This window comes from Callorhinchus milii, unplaced genomic scaffold (genome assembly GCF_018977255.1).
Source record: "Callorhinchus milii isolate IMCB2004 unplaced genomic scaffold, IMCB_Cmil_1.0 Scaffold14, whole genome shotgun sequence".
NCBI classification, from domain to species: domain Eukaryota; kingdom Metazoa; phylum Chordata; class Chondrichthyes; order Chimaeriformes; family Callorhinchidae; genus Callorhinchus; species Callorhinchus milii.
In genome coordinates this window covers 11,327,869-11,347,647 of record NW_024704755.1, presented here as the reverse complement: position 1 = coordinate 11,347,647, position 19,779 = coordinate 11,327,869, and the positions used below count along the sequence as shown (strand labels likewise).

Below are 19,779 nucleotides of genomic sequence, written 5' to 3'. Positions count from 1 at the left end.
TCAGCAGTTAACAGCATGGCGTCTATGCCTTCAAGCAGCAGAAAGCAGTAACAAGTTATTACTGGATCATTCAGCACCCATTTTGAGGGAAATAATCAAGGCAAACTGGATTTAAATGACAGTTGCCAAAAATACTATGTTAAACGGCCAGAGGCAATTTATAACCTTGACAGAAGGATGGATCTTTGGAATCATGATCTTTGAAATCTTCATCTTATCGTAATCACGTTCTCTTTTGTATCATTGTAACAGGAAGACATGTGGAATTTTCCCCTCAATTTAAAACTGAAAGCAACATTAATATTCTTTTTAATTTATACTAATTATTTCTTTGTACTTTTGAAAGCTCCATGTACCTTAGAATAATTAATATACAGGCCCAAAAAAACCATGCAGAACCTTACAACCGATAATCAACAATCATAGTCACACACAATCATATTTATTGCACATCAGGATACCTAATTTCCTGTAGGGCTATATTTACATTTTATTTCTGATCAATATCAGTACATGTGCAAAGATCAAATTTTGAAGGTCAATCTCCCTTTGTTTACTAAATCACTGAAAGCCAAATATCCCATCACTGTTATTTGAGAAAATGCCTGCAAGGCTGCAATATATAAATAGGTGTCTGATATTAAAAGTTGACAAAGTTAAATAACTTCATATCAATGGCAAACCCTTTACAGGTACAGCATATTATATGAAAGATGGTAAATTCAGAATCCAAACTAATCTGTCATATATCACAGCTCTAATCAGTGACATTAAAAACAGCCACAGTGCTTCCAAAAACATACTGGACGTTTGTCAGGTGAATACTGGCCGCAATCCAATCTTAAATTTCACACGTCGGAAAAAAAAAGCTGGAGTTGAATGCTGTGGTTTAGACCCCATTTGAGCCCCTCGATTGGATTAATGCCTTGTGATCCTAGAGTAGACATTCAGCCTACTTCAGGTTTACTTATCCAGTTCAGTATGCTTACTGCATGTGAAAATGAGCTAGTGCATATTTCTTTGATTGTACTTGTTAAACTTCTCTGGAAAAGCAGAGCTGAATGGAAACTTTCCAACTCTATAAAGTAGAATCAAAATAAAACTAAAATATTTTTATAGTGAGTATTGCAAAAGAAATCTTTCACAAACTAGTACAAGCTTACAATTAGTTCTATTCAAATTCAAGGATTTGCTAGTCAACCTAAATAACACTCGCCATTTCTGCTAACTGTGTAACAAGGAACTTTATCAGAATTCAGCATGAAGCGCATAGAAGTTAGACCACAATTTTTGATCCGCTAGAAAACGAGGAAAGAAATTAGCGGGTAAGGTACTATCAGTCATTGACCCTTCCAGTTAACATTACGCAAGAACTGTACTTATTGTGCAGTTGGCTTGTCATCACAATATAAATTATGATAAATGAACGCTCCTTATTTAGCTCTATTTCCTGTTACGAATTATTGGCTTCCAACTTTGTAATGCCCAACTGAATATATGTGGGGAAAGGATAGAAGACTAAAAGGATTAATACTCGAAGTATTCAATGTTAGTAAGCTACTTTTATGCCATGCAACCGGGGTCTGATTGATAATCATCCCAACCATCACCCTATTTTTCCTTTTTCTTAAGATTTCTATGCATAAAAATTATGTTCGGCATTGTGGGAAATCCCATTAAGGGCAGACATTGCCAAAGGCATTGCAGGCAATGCTAAACTGAACGTTAATCCTATTAAAAAAGGGGATCACTCATTTTGCCATAGCCATACCACCTTTTGCGCCAAACAAAGGAACAGGACAAAACCAATGCTTGCTGTGTGGCCAATTATTCATTTTGATTTTAAGTTTTGCAATTACATTTTGTGCACAATACTTCCATCTGTGGCTGTAAACACATCATATCCAAAGGAACAACAAATCGCTCTGAGGATGTAGTCAAGTACTTTGGGACATTGTTTCACATAGTTTTAGCTGGAGGTTCAAGTCCCACATGCAATATTTATTTGATCAACTCATCACTACACACTACAGAAGTTTGCCATTCCTACTCTGTTGAAGAAGCAATTGGCCAGGCATTGGCCCATTCCCAAAACAGCTGAGTAGTAGTTACCCTAGAAATACTCAGGAGTTGATCAACCTTCCATTTTGACAGTAACCTAAGATGCTTCACAAGGTCATTTCTTGAAATCTCACAGATCACATATTCAAAAGATGTTGTCATCTTATATGCACAGATTTGCATATAATAATATGAACCAGATATGCAGGAGCATTTAGTTTTTTTAAATTATGCTTCATTGCAATAAATTCATAGTTAAAATTCTGAAGAATATTAAACTAGTCCTCACTTATTTACCAATATGGTACAAAGTGAAAAGGCATATCTGTCTTGACTGCAGGTTACCGGTTTTGTCAAATTTATTACAATTGTAGTTTGTTATTTTTTGAGGAATAAACACTGAATATTTTTCCTAGAATGCATAGAGGGCCAGTATAAATATTTAATATAAATTTATGTAAAGTTGAACAGTTAAATAATGTACATTGCCCTGAGTAGTCTGAATTAAATGCCAACAGTACGAACAATTCATCGGACTGTCATTCATGATTCATGTCACAATATCACATTGCCAGACGCAGAGTCAAAACTGTATTCAATTTCAATAACAATAAACAGACCGGCTGTCATGTAGTATTGAGGCAGGACTGTGTTGAACAGCTAGACAAGAAATTCATCTCAAACCAGATAATAATTACCTTAAATACTTTCTTCTTGGCATTGTCTCCACTCTCTGATTCCTCATGTTCCTTTGCTCCCTGAGTGATGTTTGTATAATTGGCCAACCTGTTGAGGAGGGAAGACACCTTTGGTCGAATGTCCAGTTCCTCCTGCAGAACACAACAAATGTGGGGTGTGAATGATGTATCAATGAAAATAATTCACAGGCATCTAACCACCAGGTGCAATAACAACCCTTGATAGCAGTGGTGGCCAATCTTTTTGGTCATGGGTATCAGGGCTCAGTAGCTGCTGAAAACAAGGTTGGCACGGACTTGGCTGGACTTTTGGTCCATCAAGAAGTGGCTTGCCCAACATACACACCAGCCCAGGCAAGTCCGCACAAAAAACAATACCTTATTTCCAGTAGCTACTGAGCCACAATACCCATGGCTTGGCCACAAATTAATAAAAATTCAATAAAGGAAAATGTATTTGGTTGGCTGACCAAAAAGATTGGCTACCACTGATTTACACTAAAAGGATGTTTTTCTGGGTATGGGTGGGTGTGAGTGACAAAATACGAAAGGTATTGTAGTGCAAGGAGTAAAGTTGTTTGTTTATACAATAACGAAAATAAAGAAGATCTCAACTAACAAACATTGTTAAAATTTCTGAACTATAATACATCACTGTCACGTAGCAAGCAGAAACACTATAAATGGGACCAAGGATCATTCTACCAGAGTACTTTACAATCTCTCTCCTCCCTTCCTTAAAAAATGTGAAAAATACTCAGCATATTTAACATTCTTCTAGCTATTAATACACATTCTGAATGATGAACATATAAGTGCATTTTTTGCAGTTTTAGAGCCAAATATGTGACTGTGATTGTTGCAACAGGTTCCCAATTACTATTCAGAAATGAGGTGTCTGAAAGAACTTAAACATTTTGATTCAGATTTTTAAGTCTGCCTTATTCAAATGAAAGTGTCCTTGATGCACTGCAGTATGACGATGGGGCAGGACACAAGAAAGAGAGAGAAAAAAAAGAGGACACAGTACCTTTAAAAAACATTGTAGATTTGTGACTACAGTTTTACTAAACCACATAAAGACTCCTCCTCTGGGCTGACCAGTTCTTTTCCCAGAAGAAGCAGATGACTGAACACACAATAACAGAACAGCATCAATTAACAGCTATTTACAGTGTATGCCTTCAGAGCGTACAGAGGGTGGGATTTTTGTATGACTAATCTAATTTTTATTCTTCACTACAATATTTCCCTTGTTCCAGTGGAGATTGACTCTGTAGTACGCGGGAATAGAACAGTTTGACAAAACATTGGCATAATGTAATAAGGTATAGGCATTCATAGCTTTAATAATAATCCTTGCAATTGATATAGCACCTTTTCACGTCTTTGAGACATCTCAAAGCACTTCACAATATACTGTAAAGTGAATTGATTGTATATTTTGTGGCACACGTTTGGTAAAAGTATATAAATACTCTAATTAATGGCTTCTAAGTAAAAATTTGTGGACTGACCCTTAATCAGTTGTTGCTTTTCTATCTGCTGCATAGCATTGCAATATACCTGTACATTTCACTTTCAATATGTTGAAAGAGCAGTAAAGCATCAACTATTTCACACATCCCATGATTTAGCTTTTTTCTTGAAAGGATGCCAGATCTGGTGGAGTTAGTAAAGATATCAAACCCAAAAATGGCATTTCATCAGTTACATTTAAGATTTTGAATCTCTGAAACTGTTGCACAGGCAGAAATTAAAAATGCAATTGTTTTTTTNAAAATGTGCTCAACTCAAAGTGATGGAGAAAACTGCATACTGAATTGTGCAATAAGAATTCTTACCTCAAATAAGGCCAGATTTCTGTCGTAGTATTCATTTCCTTTTACAGTATCCGTGTTGTTTAGGAAAGGGCTGTTTTCTTTGTGGTTTTCTATAAAAAGTATACGAATTGTTACGGATATCAGACAAATAAAAAAATGGAGGGTTTGCATGTTAAATACACTCCCTGTGGCATTCAGTTACAGAACATATTAGTTAAAGTATCAGCTGTACATTATGGACTAACAAGAAGAATAACCCAACTTTGCATTCCAGAATTTGAACAAAGTGGGAAGAATTGGTATGAAGATAACTGAAAGACCATTTTCATATTCTTATTAGTCAGTTCATGAATGGCATTCGTGAATGAGCATATTTCTTCCATGGACAAGGCAGTATAATGTAAGGTAAACTAATTGAAATATTTGTGGGGAAGTATGTTTTGGAGAATTGCTGTGCTTATTGATATGAAGAATGTCAGTTCTATGGAACAGAACACTCTTCCACTTCGGTATTTGGATCAACAGTGAGTGCTCTCAGGATGGTGAGCTCAGCCAGTTACACAATAAATTTCCCTACAGTCTTCCCAACAATGTGTTTAATACCAGCTTCAGAAGTCACCACTGGGTATATTGCATCATGGTGCTATTTTACCACCAGCTTTGTGCTTTGAACCCACACCCACTTTGAACTGGCATGAGACTGCATGACTAATTTCACATAGGAAAATTAAAGGCAGGAGAATTTCATCTCATCTGGATTTCAACCCACGTTTTACAGTTGCATGCCTAACCCACTGCACTACCTGGCTGCTTTTCTATCTGACATCAACTGTTATGCAGTTTATTGAACAATGACAATGTGTTAATGAACAAACTAATGGGAGCAGTGGAAGGATGAGACCAATAGACCAAAGGGCATTCAAGCAAACCTTCTCCCCAGCATTTGATTCATAAGAGAAGTTGCTTACAGATACGTTTTGGGTTGTAATAAAACAGTTCATTTCCTTATAAATAATCTAAGATAAACTAAAGTCAAATAAATTAATCCACAAAATGTTTTATATGGCTATTGCTACAAAATCCTCTGAATTGTTAAAAAATGTTTTCGTCATATTTAGTTTAAATTATCAATATCTTGTTCATCCTTAAAAGTAACATGAATATGTCAATGTATTCCAATTGCAAATGACTAATGCAAGTTCCAGATGAAATGTTTTTTTTAAGAAATGGTGTATTGAAACAAATTATAAAGCAGTTATAAACGAAGCACAGCAGTATTGTACACTGTAAATGTAAATACTGTTAAGATAGTATAACTAGAAGGGCATGATTATTCAATAGCAACATTTTTAAAAATATTAAAATTAACTACAAGAACCTCACCTCCTGTGAAAACGAATAAGCATGAACTGGAATGTTCTTTGAACTCAGTGAGACAACATTAAACTTCACCCCAAAATAATTTTAAAAAGTACTGAAAACGTTTCATATTTCTGCTCTAACCCGTCAAGATTTGAGAAAAAAAACCTACATGAGCTGAACGTAGCCAAACTGCATGTTTTAAAACTTCATTTCACATAACACAAACTGCTATTCTTCTTGATCCAAATCCATTAACAACCTTCAATATGAACTAAGGTGTACAATTGATGTGCAAAACTAGTAATTGTAAAATGGACAATAGAAATATTATGAGCGGAATGCCAATGATTCCATTTGATCACTATGCCTATCAAACACTACAACTAGCACTCTGCTCGTTTGTATAAAAATATTGCATGCACATTTTTCAATGCAGGGTTGGACAGGATCCGCAGTACTACTGTTCAGCCAACTTAAGATCAAACAGTACTACCCAGATACAACACTATCTTGTATAATACACTAACATCACTCTCCATCTGTATTACTTACCTGCTGTAAATGCTACCTCCACATTGTCAATTAGTTGGTTTACCATTCTTCTTACCCTCTCTAAATGACTGCAGTACATATTCCTATTTAAATTGAAATTAGAGGAGAATAGAAGTGTAAGCCTTTCAATGGGTGGTGAACTGTAACGTACACACAATGGACACATGCATCATGCAGGATTGATCTAGTTTTCTCTGCTACAAAGGGTTCCTCAAGGCGATTATGGGGACAGAAGGGTCATTTCAAATTACTCATTCATATTAACATTGATTATCTCAATGCCCGATTAAATTGGTCTCTTTAGATTGACATACTTAGCATTTATTAACAAAAAATACAACTTAAATATAGTTAACGGTCATAGAAAAGTACTTCTGGTAAAATTAGTTTTACAGAATATTCAATTAAATTTAAGCCTGAATTTATACTAACAGCTGACATTTCAGTTCCTGGAGTCTGCCCCTAAAGCATTAAACACTACATTCATACTGCACATTTGGCAGTGAATTGCTGTGCTTTTGACCATGGTGGGTCGCCAAGTATGCAATGCAAGCATGCTTTTAGGCAATACAAATTGGCATCGAGAAAGATGCAATTCTTACCCAAACAGTATAAATGTCTTGGAACTTTAAATTATTTAAATTATCAATGGAATATTTTTAATAATAAGGATTGATTTTGTTATTAGCACAAAAAAAAGTACCAGTCAAATCAGAAGTTTTTTTTCCAATTGAAAGTGATGTGGATTGGACAGAATACATCTGTCGTATTGCAAACTTTTTAAAATACATCTTTCACTGTTGACATTTCAGTTTTATTAGAGCCAACTGATACAATCAATTAATGTATTTCAAGTCAAGTCCACTTCGTTTGGGTATTAGCATGCAAGAACTACACTGCAGTGCTGAGGCAAGCTGTTAAATCAGAGATGTTACTCCAAATTAAGTCTGCCCATGGTTTTGTACAAGCAACATTTTCTTTTTCGAATGAACCATATGATTTGTACAGTTTATGTCACTTTATTGTTTGACTAAAAGAAACTCACGTCCACATCCCTTTGCTTTGCATTTACTTTCCAACTAGGATTTCTGTCAGTCATCCAATTTTGAATTAAATGCCAGAAGGAGTTTGTATGGCAGGCTTTACTGCCGTTTCGATTAATACATACAGCGCTAACATTATTTCACGGTGGAATAAGCATCCACTCTCTTAACGCTGGCACCTATTTATTCATTCTACATTGCAAAGCTTAAAAGAAGACTTAAGTGTCATAACATTTTAGGATACATGCCACAACCTAGATATTGGTTGTTAATCGACTTTTCAAGTTAACAACATGAATAAAACTCCATTTTAAATTAAATCACAGCAAATTTACCATTAAATGATATATGTAAAATTACCAACAATATGTAGATCTATTTAAATCTTGTTTCACACTAAATGCATTATAACATTATAAAATGAGAAACAACTTCCAGGTCACCTAGCTCAATTTTTTTGTGATAAAATAAATTCAATAAAAGAACATCATTACTTGATTATCGTTACGATCATTAGAATACTGTTCGGATGATGTCAACAAATTCAATTCATTATTTGCAATATAAACTCAAGCACCAAATCCAAATATAGTAGGTAATTTGAGATATCTTCCCGAGTTGAAAGCCGCTATGTAAATGTAAGTTTGTATTGTATTATCATTAGAAAATAAAAGTGTTGAAAATCAGGATAAAGTTGTTTCTTATCAGGGATTTTAAAAAAACAACGTACAAGGACTTCCTGAATACTGGTACTTTGTGGCTAATTTCTTTCCCTCCTGAGCAAAAGGATGCTGGGACAAATTGCTGCAGACAGATGTCAGACAGGCCTGGCCAACTATCAACAGTGCCAAGGACTGCTACAGAGCTACCTGGCTTATCTTTTATTTTATCATCCCCAAAGAGGTGAAGTGCTGAGTGAATCCAATTGGATGTAAAAAAAAACTTTTCTAGTCCCAAATTTGCAGATAGTCAGATAACTGAGCTGCCCGGGATGTCCTTAGTTAACATGCTGAAATGTATCTTGTCAGCAGAAATCTACCTGATCTCCGAGTAAACTTGGGAATCCAGGTGGATTGCAATGACAGATTCCCAAGAAGCCATATTATAAGGAAATTATGACATGCACAGTAAATGAAGCAGAGAGCTTGCATTTATATAACTCCCTTCAGGTAAAACACATCAAATGGAATCTCTAAAGAAAATCTCAGTAAGCAATGGATTTCCCAGTTTAGCTACTTCCTTAGATGACTGCTGCTTGTCAGCTTATGATTATACAGCCTCTCGCAGTCAAATGTTACACCTCAGCAGCTCTCGGTATCAGATGCTGCTCATGTGAGTTTGGAATTTACTCAAAAGTAATGCCTGTTGCACTTCCTTTTAAATGTTTATTGCCACAACTGTCCATTTAGACATTATTTGTTGATTCAAGAGCTTTAAAATCTGTTAAATTAATTGAAATTTAACTGGAGTTACTGATAAAGAGGAGTCATTAAATTTAGCATTGGAATTTTAAACATTACTTTATTTTTCTCCCTTTGGAAAACATGTTTGAGAGCTGAAGAAAAGTGCCTTGTATGAATCATTCACAGGGAACAGTAGGTATGTTGAAAATGATTAACACCAATTAGTGTGTCTTCAGTAATTGCACCATACCAAATCGCAAAGGCTTCATAAGAAAGAACAACATCATTATTACTTATAGAGCTTCTATAAAATTGATCAATTGTAATGTAATGATTTACACAAATGTTGTATCATATTCGTTAACAGTTGAACACTACTTTTTCTTCATTCAGCAATTCACTCATTATTCCTGATTTCTAATCATTAAAGTTACTTAATTGTACTTTCCTATTGCTTTCTTACTTCCGACAATAATTTAGTCATTTAAAGAACTGCAAGTGTATGAAATGAGTTACCCAGCAAACCAATGGGGACAAACATATTTTAGTACATCTGCACAAACGGCTTCTCCTCCCACTTTCACCCGGTTACCTGCGGGGTACCCCAAGGATCCATCCTTGGCCCCCCCTCTTTCTGATCTACACGGTTCCTCTTGGGGATGTCATCCGCAGACATGGGGTAGATTTCCACATGTATGCGGACGACACCCAACTCTATTTTTCCACCTCTCTTTGCAACCCCCAGTCCCCTGATGTTCTGTCAGCCTGCCTGTCAGACCTCAGGAGCTGGATGAGCGCAAATTTCCTTCAACTGAACGTCGACAAGACTTTTTGGCTCTCGTCAACGTCTCAAATCCCATGGCTCTCACCTCCTCCACCTACCTGACCTCCCCCTAAAACTCTCTGAACCCATACGCAACCTTGGTGTCAGGTTCGACCCCCAATTGTCCTTCCTCTCCCACATTCGGTTCTGTGAAGCGCTCTGAGATGCCGTCCGGCGTGGAGGTCGCTATATAAATCCAAGTTGTTGTTGTTGCTGTAGTCCCCACTCCAAGATCTAAAATGGATCTATTAGAGGATGTTTAAAAGGACTTCACTGTGCAGAGGGTGGGAGAATATGGAATTCACTGCCGGAAACCGTGGTTGACATTGAAAGTACCAATGTTGTTAACAACAACAAAAAATTGCATTTATTTACCGGCCTTCACATTGGGAAGATGTCCGAAGGCATTGGACAGTGAAGGCTGCAGACCCGAGCTAGGGGTTGGAATCAAGAGAGGTGGAAAGCCAAAAAATGTCCAAGTCCCAAAACAAATTTATACTGCAGACAAGTTGTAACACAAAGTATGAGTATTCCAGAGAAACTTTGATAACATTTTAAATACAGTGACTACAATACATTTAAGATTAAAGCAATTACAGAGCTCAAGTATATAATCTATATAAGCCAGAAGGACTTGAAACTAAAGGGATGAGCTTCGGTGAACTGAATAACCATTTTTTATCCCAACTTTTCTAACACCGTATTTTCAAGAGCTGCTGCTCGATTTTCAAACTTTTCTTTACACTTTAATGAAATAAACTACTTTGTAGGAAATGGAAATGGTTGCCAACAAACCAAATACTGTGTAAACAAATTAATACATGTCTGTAAAAAGTCTACATGTTAAAAGTTACACAGCTCGTGGCTGAGAAAAATGCTGCTACATGTACTTGTAAAAAAAAGTTTAGATACCTAAAATGTATTCAGAAGCAAATGTCGATTAAACGCACCAAACTTTCACCAAATTATCTAAATATTAAGTGTCTTTCGATTCAAACAAAAAGCGCAGATTAGCCTGGGAACATCTACACTGAGCTGCATTCATTTGTCTAAAAAAAAAGTATCCTGTGCTTCCAACAAGCTCCAAAAAAAGACCAACTGCAGTGAATGCACCATTTATTCCGCAACATGTAATTAAAGATCAAGTTACACTAAGAATCAAGACTTCAACTAAGCAGTTTCATGCTTCACTCATCATTGCCTAATTAAGCTACAAATATGATTCAAAAATGTTTTTGAAATATCTACTGCAAACGGTATTGGAAGTACATTTTAATTAATGCGTAATTTAAATATTGTATACAACAATAATTATCCTTCCATTTGATTTGGTGCATTATCACATCTTTGAGATATCTCAAAGTGCTTCACAGAATATACTATGAAGTGAATTGATTCTATGTTTTGTAGGTGAAACACGACAGCCAATTGCACACAACACTGCCCACAATCAGTCGTGGATTGAGTGACCAAGGTTACTCAATAGCTACTTACATTAGGTAAATAGCTATTAACAGTCAACATTTTAGAGCAAGATCTAGTAGATGATACTAGAATTAATAGTGCATGTATCAAATGTGTAGATATTAATTTTATCTTTACGTCAATGTTGTTTTAATAAAATTCTGAAAATAATATGCCTGCTAGGTCAGAACTTCACACAAAACTTTTGACTAGCCTGCAACATGCCCACATACCTAACCCAAACAACTAAACAGCTGAAGAGATATCAAACAGTACAGTGCGCAAAGCAAGTCGTAACTAGACATACTTTATCATAACTGGAGTCCTGTTAATGCTATTTAGGGATAATAAAAATATACCCTGGAGCCATCAGTTAAGCACATCAAAAGAAACCCAGATAGTTAAATACCTCTATAAGTAAAGAATTTATTTGAAACCATACTGTAGTGTTTAGTTATATTCAAAAAATTGTTGGATTTGAACAAAACTCCAAAGTTACCTTTCGCAAGCTTTACACAATTTTTTTTCAAAATAGCTGCAGTATGAAATACTGCATAATGTTCACTATTCACACAACCTGTCTAGGTTTCTAAATATTCAAAAAAATCTAAATCTAATGTAGTGCCTTCTTTAGAATCAATCTTTATGTTGTGTTGAGGACAGACTGATTACCTCTGGAAAATTACTCTGGGTTATTGAGATCTCCTTTGATAATTATTCCAATTACTTGCAAATGCCTTTCTTGAGTTGCCAATCAATAGTATGTGTTAATTACTCGCATGCTTGGGCTATTATCCATGTGCATACTCAGCGCACTTTCTGTGTTATGTTTACCTACTCAGATGATTCGTCATCCTTTCCTTACCAATAATACCAATCCGTCTTCTTTAATATGTTTATCTTTTTTAAACAAAATTAAGAAATTTCCTACTTATGTTATGCCAATGCCTTTTATTTTCATGTCTTTACCAACTAATTCTCATTTCAACATTACATTTGTTTTCTTTCAAATTCTTCCTTGGATAAACACAAAAGCATTTAAACAAGTCCTTTTAACATTTTAACCTTTATGGATCTACTGCATTCGCACTTCTCCTAACATTCTGAGTTAAAAACTGTGTGCATTTCCCATTGAGACTAAAATCATCTTTTCCCTATTTACCAATGAAAATTGAATATCACTCAGTTGTTAGATTTAAACAATGTGTCCAGCAACACTGTAAACAAGAAAGAGCATCCTGCAACTCATTGAAAATGCTCCTCCAGGCCTGCAACTCTTCCCAAATGAGTCATCATAATCATCCCCATCCAAAGGCTCTCTATACTTTTGCTAGTGTCCATGTTTAAGCATAACAGAAATAACTGGAGACGCCCCTTTAAGCTCTTTCCAAATTCACTCAGAGTGATTTTCCATTTCACTTTTCAGAAATAAGCAAAAATTACAGTTAATATCAGGGCCAAAAAATGAATTTAACCCAATGCTGGGAATGATTTATGCATGGGAAAGAAATGGGGTGTGTGGGGGGGAAGAGGACACAAGATTAAAGGCAAAGCCTACACTACATATTTTGGTTGATTAGATGCACGTTTCAAATCAAAACTGAAAATGATGTAGATGTGTTGTTTGAGATGAAGGAACTGTCATCAATCAATTAATACACCTCAGGTGGTTCCAGATTAGAATTGGAAGACAGTTGTAACCTCAAATCCCACCTCGCTGCAATCAAGGCAAAGCCAACTTTGGAAGATTAAAATATGCAAGGTTAAGAATTTATAGGTGATTTATTGGATTGCCTAAGTTTGTATTACTCTTAGGGAGCCAGCTGCACTCTCAGTTCTTTAATAACTTTAAAAATTAACTAGCTTTTGGCAGCCGTTAGGAGCGCCATGAGTACATGAGCAGTTTTATTCAGTTGGTAGTAGTCTGGTGTGAGTCATTAGGCTGAGATTACCCTAACCTGGTTTAAATCAAATTTAACGGTCCATTGGCAGATCTAGCTGGACCTTATCAAATCTTACAGTTCCGCCCATGCCTCCGCTAAATTCTCGGTCTATTCCAAGACAATCTTGGAGTCCAAGGACAACCCCAGCCTCCTCTTCTCCATCACCAAACAACCGGTTCCTCCACCCACCCTCTCACACCTCGCCCATTCTCACCTCAAATGCCAACTGTGAGGCGATGCTGGACTTCCTCGGATCCAAAACCGAGGGGATCCGCTCAGCTCCCTCTGCCATTCCGTATGCTACACCCTCCCCATCTTCCCCTCCCACTGCTCCCTCTACACCTTTGAACCTATCTCCCACTCCTCTCTCACCACTAGAACCTGCATGAAACTGACCATATGCTCATTCGACCCTATCCCCACCCCTTTCCTTACCTGCCAGCTACACCTCTTTACCTCTCTACTCACAGACATCATAAACCTCTCCCTGTCCACTGATACTTTTCCCACCCCATTAAAAACCGCCGTCATCACTCCTACCCTTAAAAAATCCTCCCTGGACCTATCTCTACTCTCAAACTACTGCCCCATCTCCAACCTCCCTTTCCTCTCCAAGGTCCTGGAATGAGTTGTTGCTTCCCAGGTTCGCTGCTTCCTCTCCCACCACTCCCTTCACGAACCCCTCCAGTCCAGTTTCCGTGCTGCCAACAGAATAGAAACAGCCCTGGTCAAAGTGAGAAATGACATTCTGTCCATCTGAGACCAGGGCTCCCTCTACCTCCTTGTCCTCTCTGCTGCCTTTGACACCGTTGACCACTCTATCCTCAGCCACCACGTCTTCTCTCAACCTTCACGGCTCTCCTTCACTGGTTCAGATCGCACCTCTCACGCCATTTCACTTCATCTCCACAAATGGTTTCTCCTCTAGCCTCCACACAATCTTGTGCGGCATTCCGCAGGGCTCTGTCCTTGGTCCCCTCCTCTGCAATAGCTATATGCTCCCTCTTGATGACATCATCCACAGAAATGGGATCAACTTCCACATGTTGGATCATGTCATCCAGTTGGATGACACCCAACTGTACTTCTCTGCCTACACCCTTGACTCCAGGACCATTGCTGTCCTGACAGAATGTCTGTCAGACATCAAGTCCTGGATGAGAACTAATTTTCTTCAGTTGAACATCAACAAGTCCGAGGCTCTCCTGATTGGCTCCAGACAGCACCTCCACATTTCTGGGGAGTATTATCATCCATGGTTGCATACTCTACCTTACTAAGCCAGTCCGGAATTTGGCTTCTTGTTTGACCCTCAACTATCCTTTCTACTCCACATCTGCGACATGATCCGCTCTGTCTTCCCCCACCTCTGCAACATTGCCCGACTCTGACACTGTCTCACACTGCAGGCCGCCGAAACCCTCATACACGCTTTCATTACATCGAGGCTTGACTCTGCTTGTCGGCATTCCTGACTCCTCCCTCCGTAGGCTGCAGATCACCCAGAACTCTGCAGCCCATGTCCTCTCCTGCACCAGGAAGGCTGGCCTTCTGCATTGAATTTTTGTGATGCTTTAGGATGACTTGAAAACATACGATTGCGAAAAATGTCAGAAATAATTGACATTTCATTGCTTAGAAAAATGTGATAATACATGCAAAATACATTAACAAAGCTACACCAGCCAATCGCTCAATCAGTCTGAAAAATCCTAAAATATGTATACATTTTTAAAAAGTTAAACTTTAAAATGAAATACAATAGCTCTGTGTTTTAGTTAATACATTATTGAACAATACAGTGATCCAAACAGACATTTCCTTTTATACCTTAATATTCTGAGCTTACAAACGGTATAGCGTATTCAAATCAAAATTTGAACTATTTAAAAAAATAAACAATACAAAAAATACCATTACTTGCACAAACGGAAATACTTTAAAATCTCTCTCGCTTCTTAAGATCAGATTTACTTTCACTACTCAGACATCTCAAATTGCTGCTTCAGTCTGCCTGACTTAGAAAGTATGCCATTCCCACTTTAATTCATCCTTACATCAGAATTCCTGGTAGCACTGCAGATTGCACAATAAACCACTGTCTGAAAAGCACAGTAAACCAAACCACTTCCAGCATACCAACAAAACTTTCTGTAGTGATTCTTAGTTGAAGTGCTAAATCATGGGAAACTGTATTCAAACTACATCAAGGCAGTTAAGCATACTTTTTAGACAGTTTAGCTGCTTTTTTAAAAGAAAAGAGAATATGGTTAGGAGAAAATAGTTGAAGAGAATTTACAAAACTTTTTTTAACAACGTACCATCAAAGCTCACTGTATCATCAGGGTCTGCTGAACTCTGTCCAGGCTCTCTGTAATCAACCCAGGTGATTCCTTCCAAACTATCATAATCTGATTTCTGGTCTTCTACTGGCACCACAGTAAAATGAGGCATTTTCACAGCCCAAACTCGGTGCTCCTTCTTCCTCAGCTGAACAGCTGGGGCTCTCTTGCTCAGAATGCATACCAGTACAGTGTGGTCACTTCCTCTGAAAGGAAATTACTACATTTGGGAACTCCACCCATCGTCTGTGTCAGTAAATAAGCCAAAATGCTGGTGAAAAACTACTCACATCTTATCAGTTGATACTAACTTCAGGAAAAGTTTATGGACTAAGCAAGCCAAAAAGAGCGTAGCAAGAAGCAATTATCACAAAATAAACTGCTGTTCTTTTCAATGTTAAACATTAGCCATAACATGCTTTCATATCAGGAGAAAAGGAACAAAAATAAAACTTTTTAGTAAAAAAAAGTGGCTCATCTTCCTAAGATAAAAAAATCAGATCTACTTATTGGTAACAATTTAGGCTGATTAATACTGAATGACTAGGCCCCACTATCAGTAAATTTATATCCTGCGCAGCCAACCACAATCCATAATTTCATACGTTTCTCTGTGACCCCAGAAAACCAGTGGCCTTGACAATTAATCAATCACCCGAATTTCCAGACTTATCAGGAGCATTTCTGTCCCTGCTCATATAAATGGCATCTCATTGTAAATAGATTCAAATCTCTCGCCCTGACCCTAAACCTTATCTATACTACAACAATAACAAGATTACATTTGTATAGCGCCTTTCATGTCGGGAGGACTTCCCAAGGCGCTGGACAGTGTACAGCATTTCAGACCCGAGCTGGGCTCAGGGAGAGGAAGGGAGGGAAAGGGGGTGTGAGCGATGGCATGGTCGAAGAGGAGGTTTTGAGGCCGGACTTGAAGGAGGCTAAGGAGGGGGAGTGATTGGGGGATGGAATTCCAGAGGTTGGGGATAGAGTGACAGAAGGATCTCCCGCCAATGGTAGGATGGGTGGGTGGGGGGATGTGGAGCAGGCCGGAGCCAGCTGAGCGGAGTAAGCGGGCAGTTAGTAGGGGGGTTAGGAGGTCGCAGAGGTAGAGTGGAGAGAGGCCATGGGGGGCTTTGTAAGTGAGGACCAGGATCTTGAACTGGATCCTCTGAAGGATAGGGAGCCAATGAAGTTGGGAAAGAATGGGGGAGATGGGGTCGCGGAATTTGGTGCGGGAGAGGACACGGGCTGCAGAGTTCTGGATTATCTGCAGCCTGTGGAGGGAGGAGTTGGGAAGACAAAGCTTATACTAATAAAGACAAAGTGTCTGTGTATCGGTTTTGTATCCACCAATAACGCAATAACCGATTGCCGTAGAGACATGATTTATACCTCATCGGAAAGATCTTGCATGCGAATGTCACAGGCATTTTTTTTGGGGGGGGGCGGGGAATCTCCTATTGCTGATGAGCTATATTTAAAAAATGCTTTAATTTAGCCCCAAAATATGAGGTATGCATGGCTTCTGCAACAAAGTAGCCACAGAGGAAAGCACACATCCCTCTAAAGAGATACATCGATACTAATATATTCAGCAACAAATATATGGCAGTTCTGTTGTCTTGCAATAACTCGAGGACCTGCCAGATCACACAAACACAATAAACCCATTCGGTTAGCGTAGCTTTAAGGAGTCCTCCCAAAAGAAGTCTTCCCAGCTGAGTATAGATAAAGATAAAATGTCGGTCAATCTACATTCCATATGGGATCCTTTGGTTGCAAGCGAAGCTGCAACAGGTATTTCTCTCTCGTCTATACTAATAAAACAGCAACGTCTGTCTGTGCTTCCATAATAATATAATAATAATCCTTGCATTTGATATCGTGATTTTCACGTCTTCTGGATGTCTGAAAGCACTTCACAGAATATAAAATCCACAGAATAGGATTTCAATAAACGATTGACGTAGAGACATGATTTATACCTCATCAAAAAAGTCTTGCATCCAGGCGTGACAAGGGCATATTTGTTTTTGGGCATCTCCTATCGTTCATGAGTTATGATCTAAAATGCATTTCAGTTTTGTGTTTTTTGTTGCAGTTACAGCTGATCCTTTGGTTGCAAGTGTAGCTGCAACAAGTTGTATATAAAGAAGAATGCAACATTGCTACATTGCATATAGTAGTATTTCAGCACTCTAGATAAAAATGTTGTTGGTCGTACTCTGTGCAAAGATGTGGCTGGTAATCTACTAAAAGCACTGGAACGATTTGCTGATGGTTCACACAACAACAAATAAAAACAGATCACACAGAGATGGGAAAGAAAATTCAACCGTAAGCTTCAGTGTCAGTTACTTAAAGAATTATCTTGCAGATCTAAATATTAAAAACAAATGCAACTTCAACCAGAAATCTACATACTATATTATCAAAATAGTCATCTACAACAACAGTGCTTTACAAAGAATGACTGGTAGTCCAGGCTGGGAGGGAGGTGGGCGGATACAGGGGAAGTGACCTATGAGACAACCTGTCTTTAAACAGGTTTTGAAAGCAACAACAAGATTACATTTGTATAGAAGAGGAAGGGGCAAGGAGGTGAAATTTCAGACAAATTCCAGAGGGCAGAAGCAAAGTGGCTGAAAGCTCACTTGCTGATGGTGGTGTGGATTAAATCAAACAGGGCAGAGTTAGCAAAACGTTGGGAGTAGTTGGGGAATTAGCCTTACAGGAGATCTAAAGTAGGGTGGTGAAAAGCTGTGTAGACATTTGAAGGAAAGGACAAAGATTTTAAATTAAATCTTCTGGGGATAGGAAGCCATACAGGAGGCGAGGCGGGGCTCCAAGGGCCCATATGGAGCAACTTTCTGATCCTCTTCCTTCCTTCAATGCTTTCAGGGCCTTGCTCCACTGTACCTCTGTGTTCCTTCTGCTCCCCCAACGTCATGCCATTCTGGCTTTGGCAGGCAAGCTTTCAGCAATTTATCCACTAGAACTCTTCTGAAATCCCATCACCTCTCCCCCTCCCAGCTCTCTGCCATGTAGATTTCCAGTTGAATGTTTATTTGGTTTTAGTATTATGACCTGCCAAGGTACCACTTTTTATTTGAAAATTTACAGTGGTTTACAAATAAGAGTTCACAGTAACTGACACTGAAGTTTCAGGTTAGGTTTTCTATATCTATCAGTATCTGACAAAAATGATCAATGCAAATACATGCTGCAATGAATACCTTTTGCAGCTTTAGCTGAACCTAATACAGTCAAACCTGTCAAGCAACCATCTATATTCAGCAACCACCTGCTGTCAACAACTATCTTGGAACAGTCCCGACCGATTCTCCTTAATAAAAACCACCCCTATTCAGCAAACATCTGTCTAACGCAACTAGTGGCCAATCTTTTTTTCCAGCCCCAACGATATACAGACACCAAGTTCTAAGTGAATTTAAGTGTACTTACCAAAATTGCATTGCCAATACACTAAGAAATATATCCTTTCTGTAAAAAACTGATCTCATCTATAATTTCTCACACAACAAATTGTTAATTAAAATAAATCTTCATGTATTTATATATCCATGTTTCTCTATCATTGCGGTAGTAAAATAGGCAGATAGCCAAGGCTAACAAATTACCAGACGGTAAACTGAGGAACAAGTAGTGATCAAATTGAACATAAGCAGAAATACAGTCAAAAAAGCAGAAGATTAAACAGTAAATGGCTAAAGCGTCACCAGAAATAGGAAAAAATATCAAAAAAGGATAAAATAGCAAATTCTCAAAAGCAACTAATTTAAAGGTTTTGCATATCTACTCAGTTACAAAAGCACAACTTTGAAAATACATTTCTTAAATCTTCTGATGGGATCCTTTTTTAAAAATCAATTTAATACCAATTCTATAGAAATCAGCAAGTAGAACATACACATCTGTAGATTCCTATTTAATGGAATTAAGTTTTCTAATATCTTATCTTCAACAGAATTAATTCATTGTGAGAAATGCCTCACATCAAAGTTTAAAAAATGCCCTGAGTTTACAAACCAACAAAGAGAATAATCTATATTTAAATGTCAAACCTGACAAGCATGTGCTAGCAAGAGCGAATGGTCTTTGTCCATTATTTGCTTCACTGTTTTTTGACTCTCATGCAACTGCAACACAGTCAGTGCAACAGCAAAAAGAATTTTATGAGATTTTTTCCAGTGAGTTTTCTCCTGCAACATTAAGAAACTTTTCAAAAGTTATCCATGCTA

The 19,779-nt window shown here is 37.7% G+C and overlaps 1 protein-coding gene across 2 annotated transcripts in view; it reads right to left on the bottom strand.

The window, feature by feature from the left end:
• The window catches only part of slc12a4 (solute carrier family 12 member 4), a 44,338-nt gene that overhangs the window by 18,408 nt on the left and 6,151 nt on the right, over positions 1–19,779 (bottom strand). The window contains exons 1-3 of one of the 2 annotated variants that reach the window (XM_042340227.1): positions 15,494–15,688; positions 4,604–4,692; positions 2,760–2,891 (exon numbers count right to left, since the gene is read on the bottom strand). In XM_042340227.1, the coding sequence (XP_042196161.1) occupies positions 2,760–2,891; positions 4,604–4,692; positions 15,494–15,626 (354 nt within the window). In that variant the 5' untranslated portion in view covers positions 15,627–15,688. Of the gene's footprint in view, positions 1–2,759; positions 2,892–4,603; positions 4,693–15,493; positions 15,689–19,779 lie in introns of those variants that run through there. The other variant, XM_042340226.1, reaches the window with a different exon arrangement.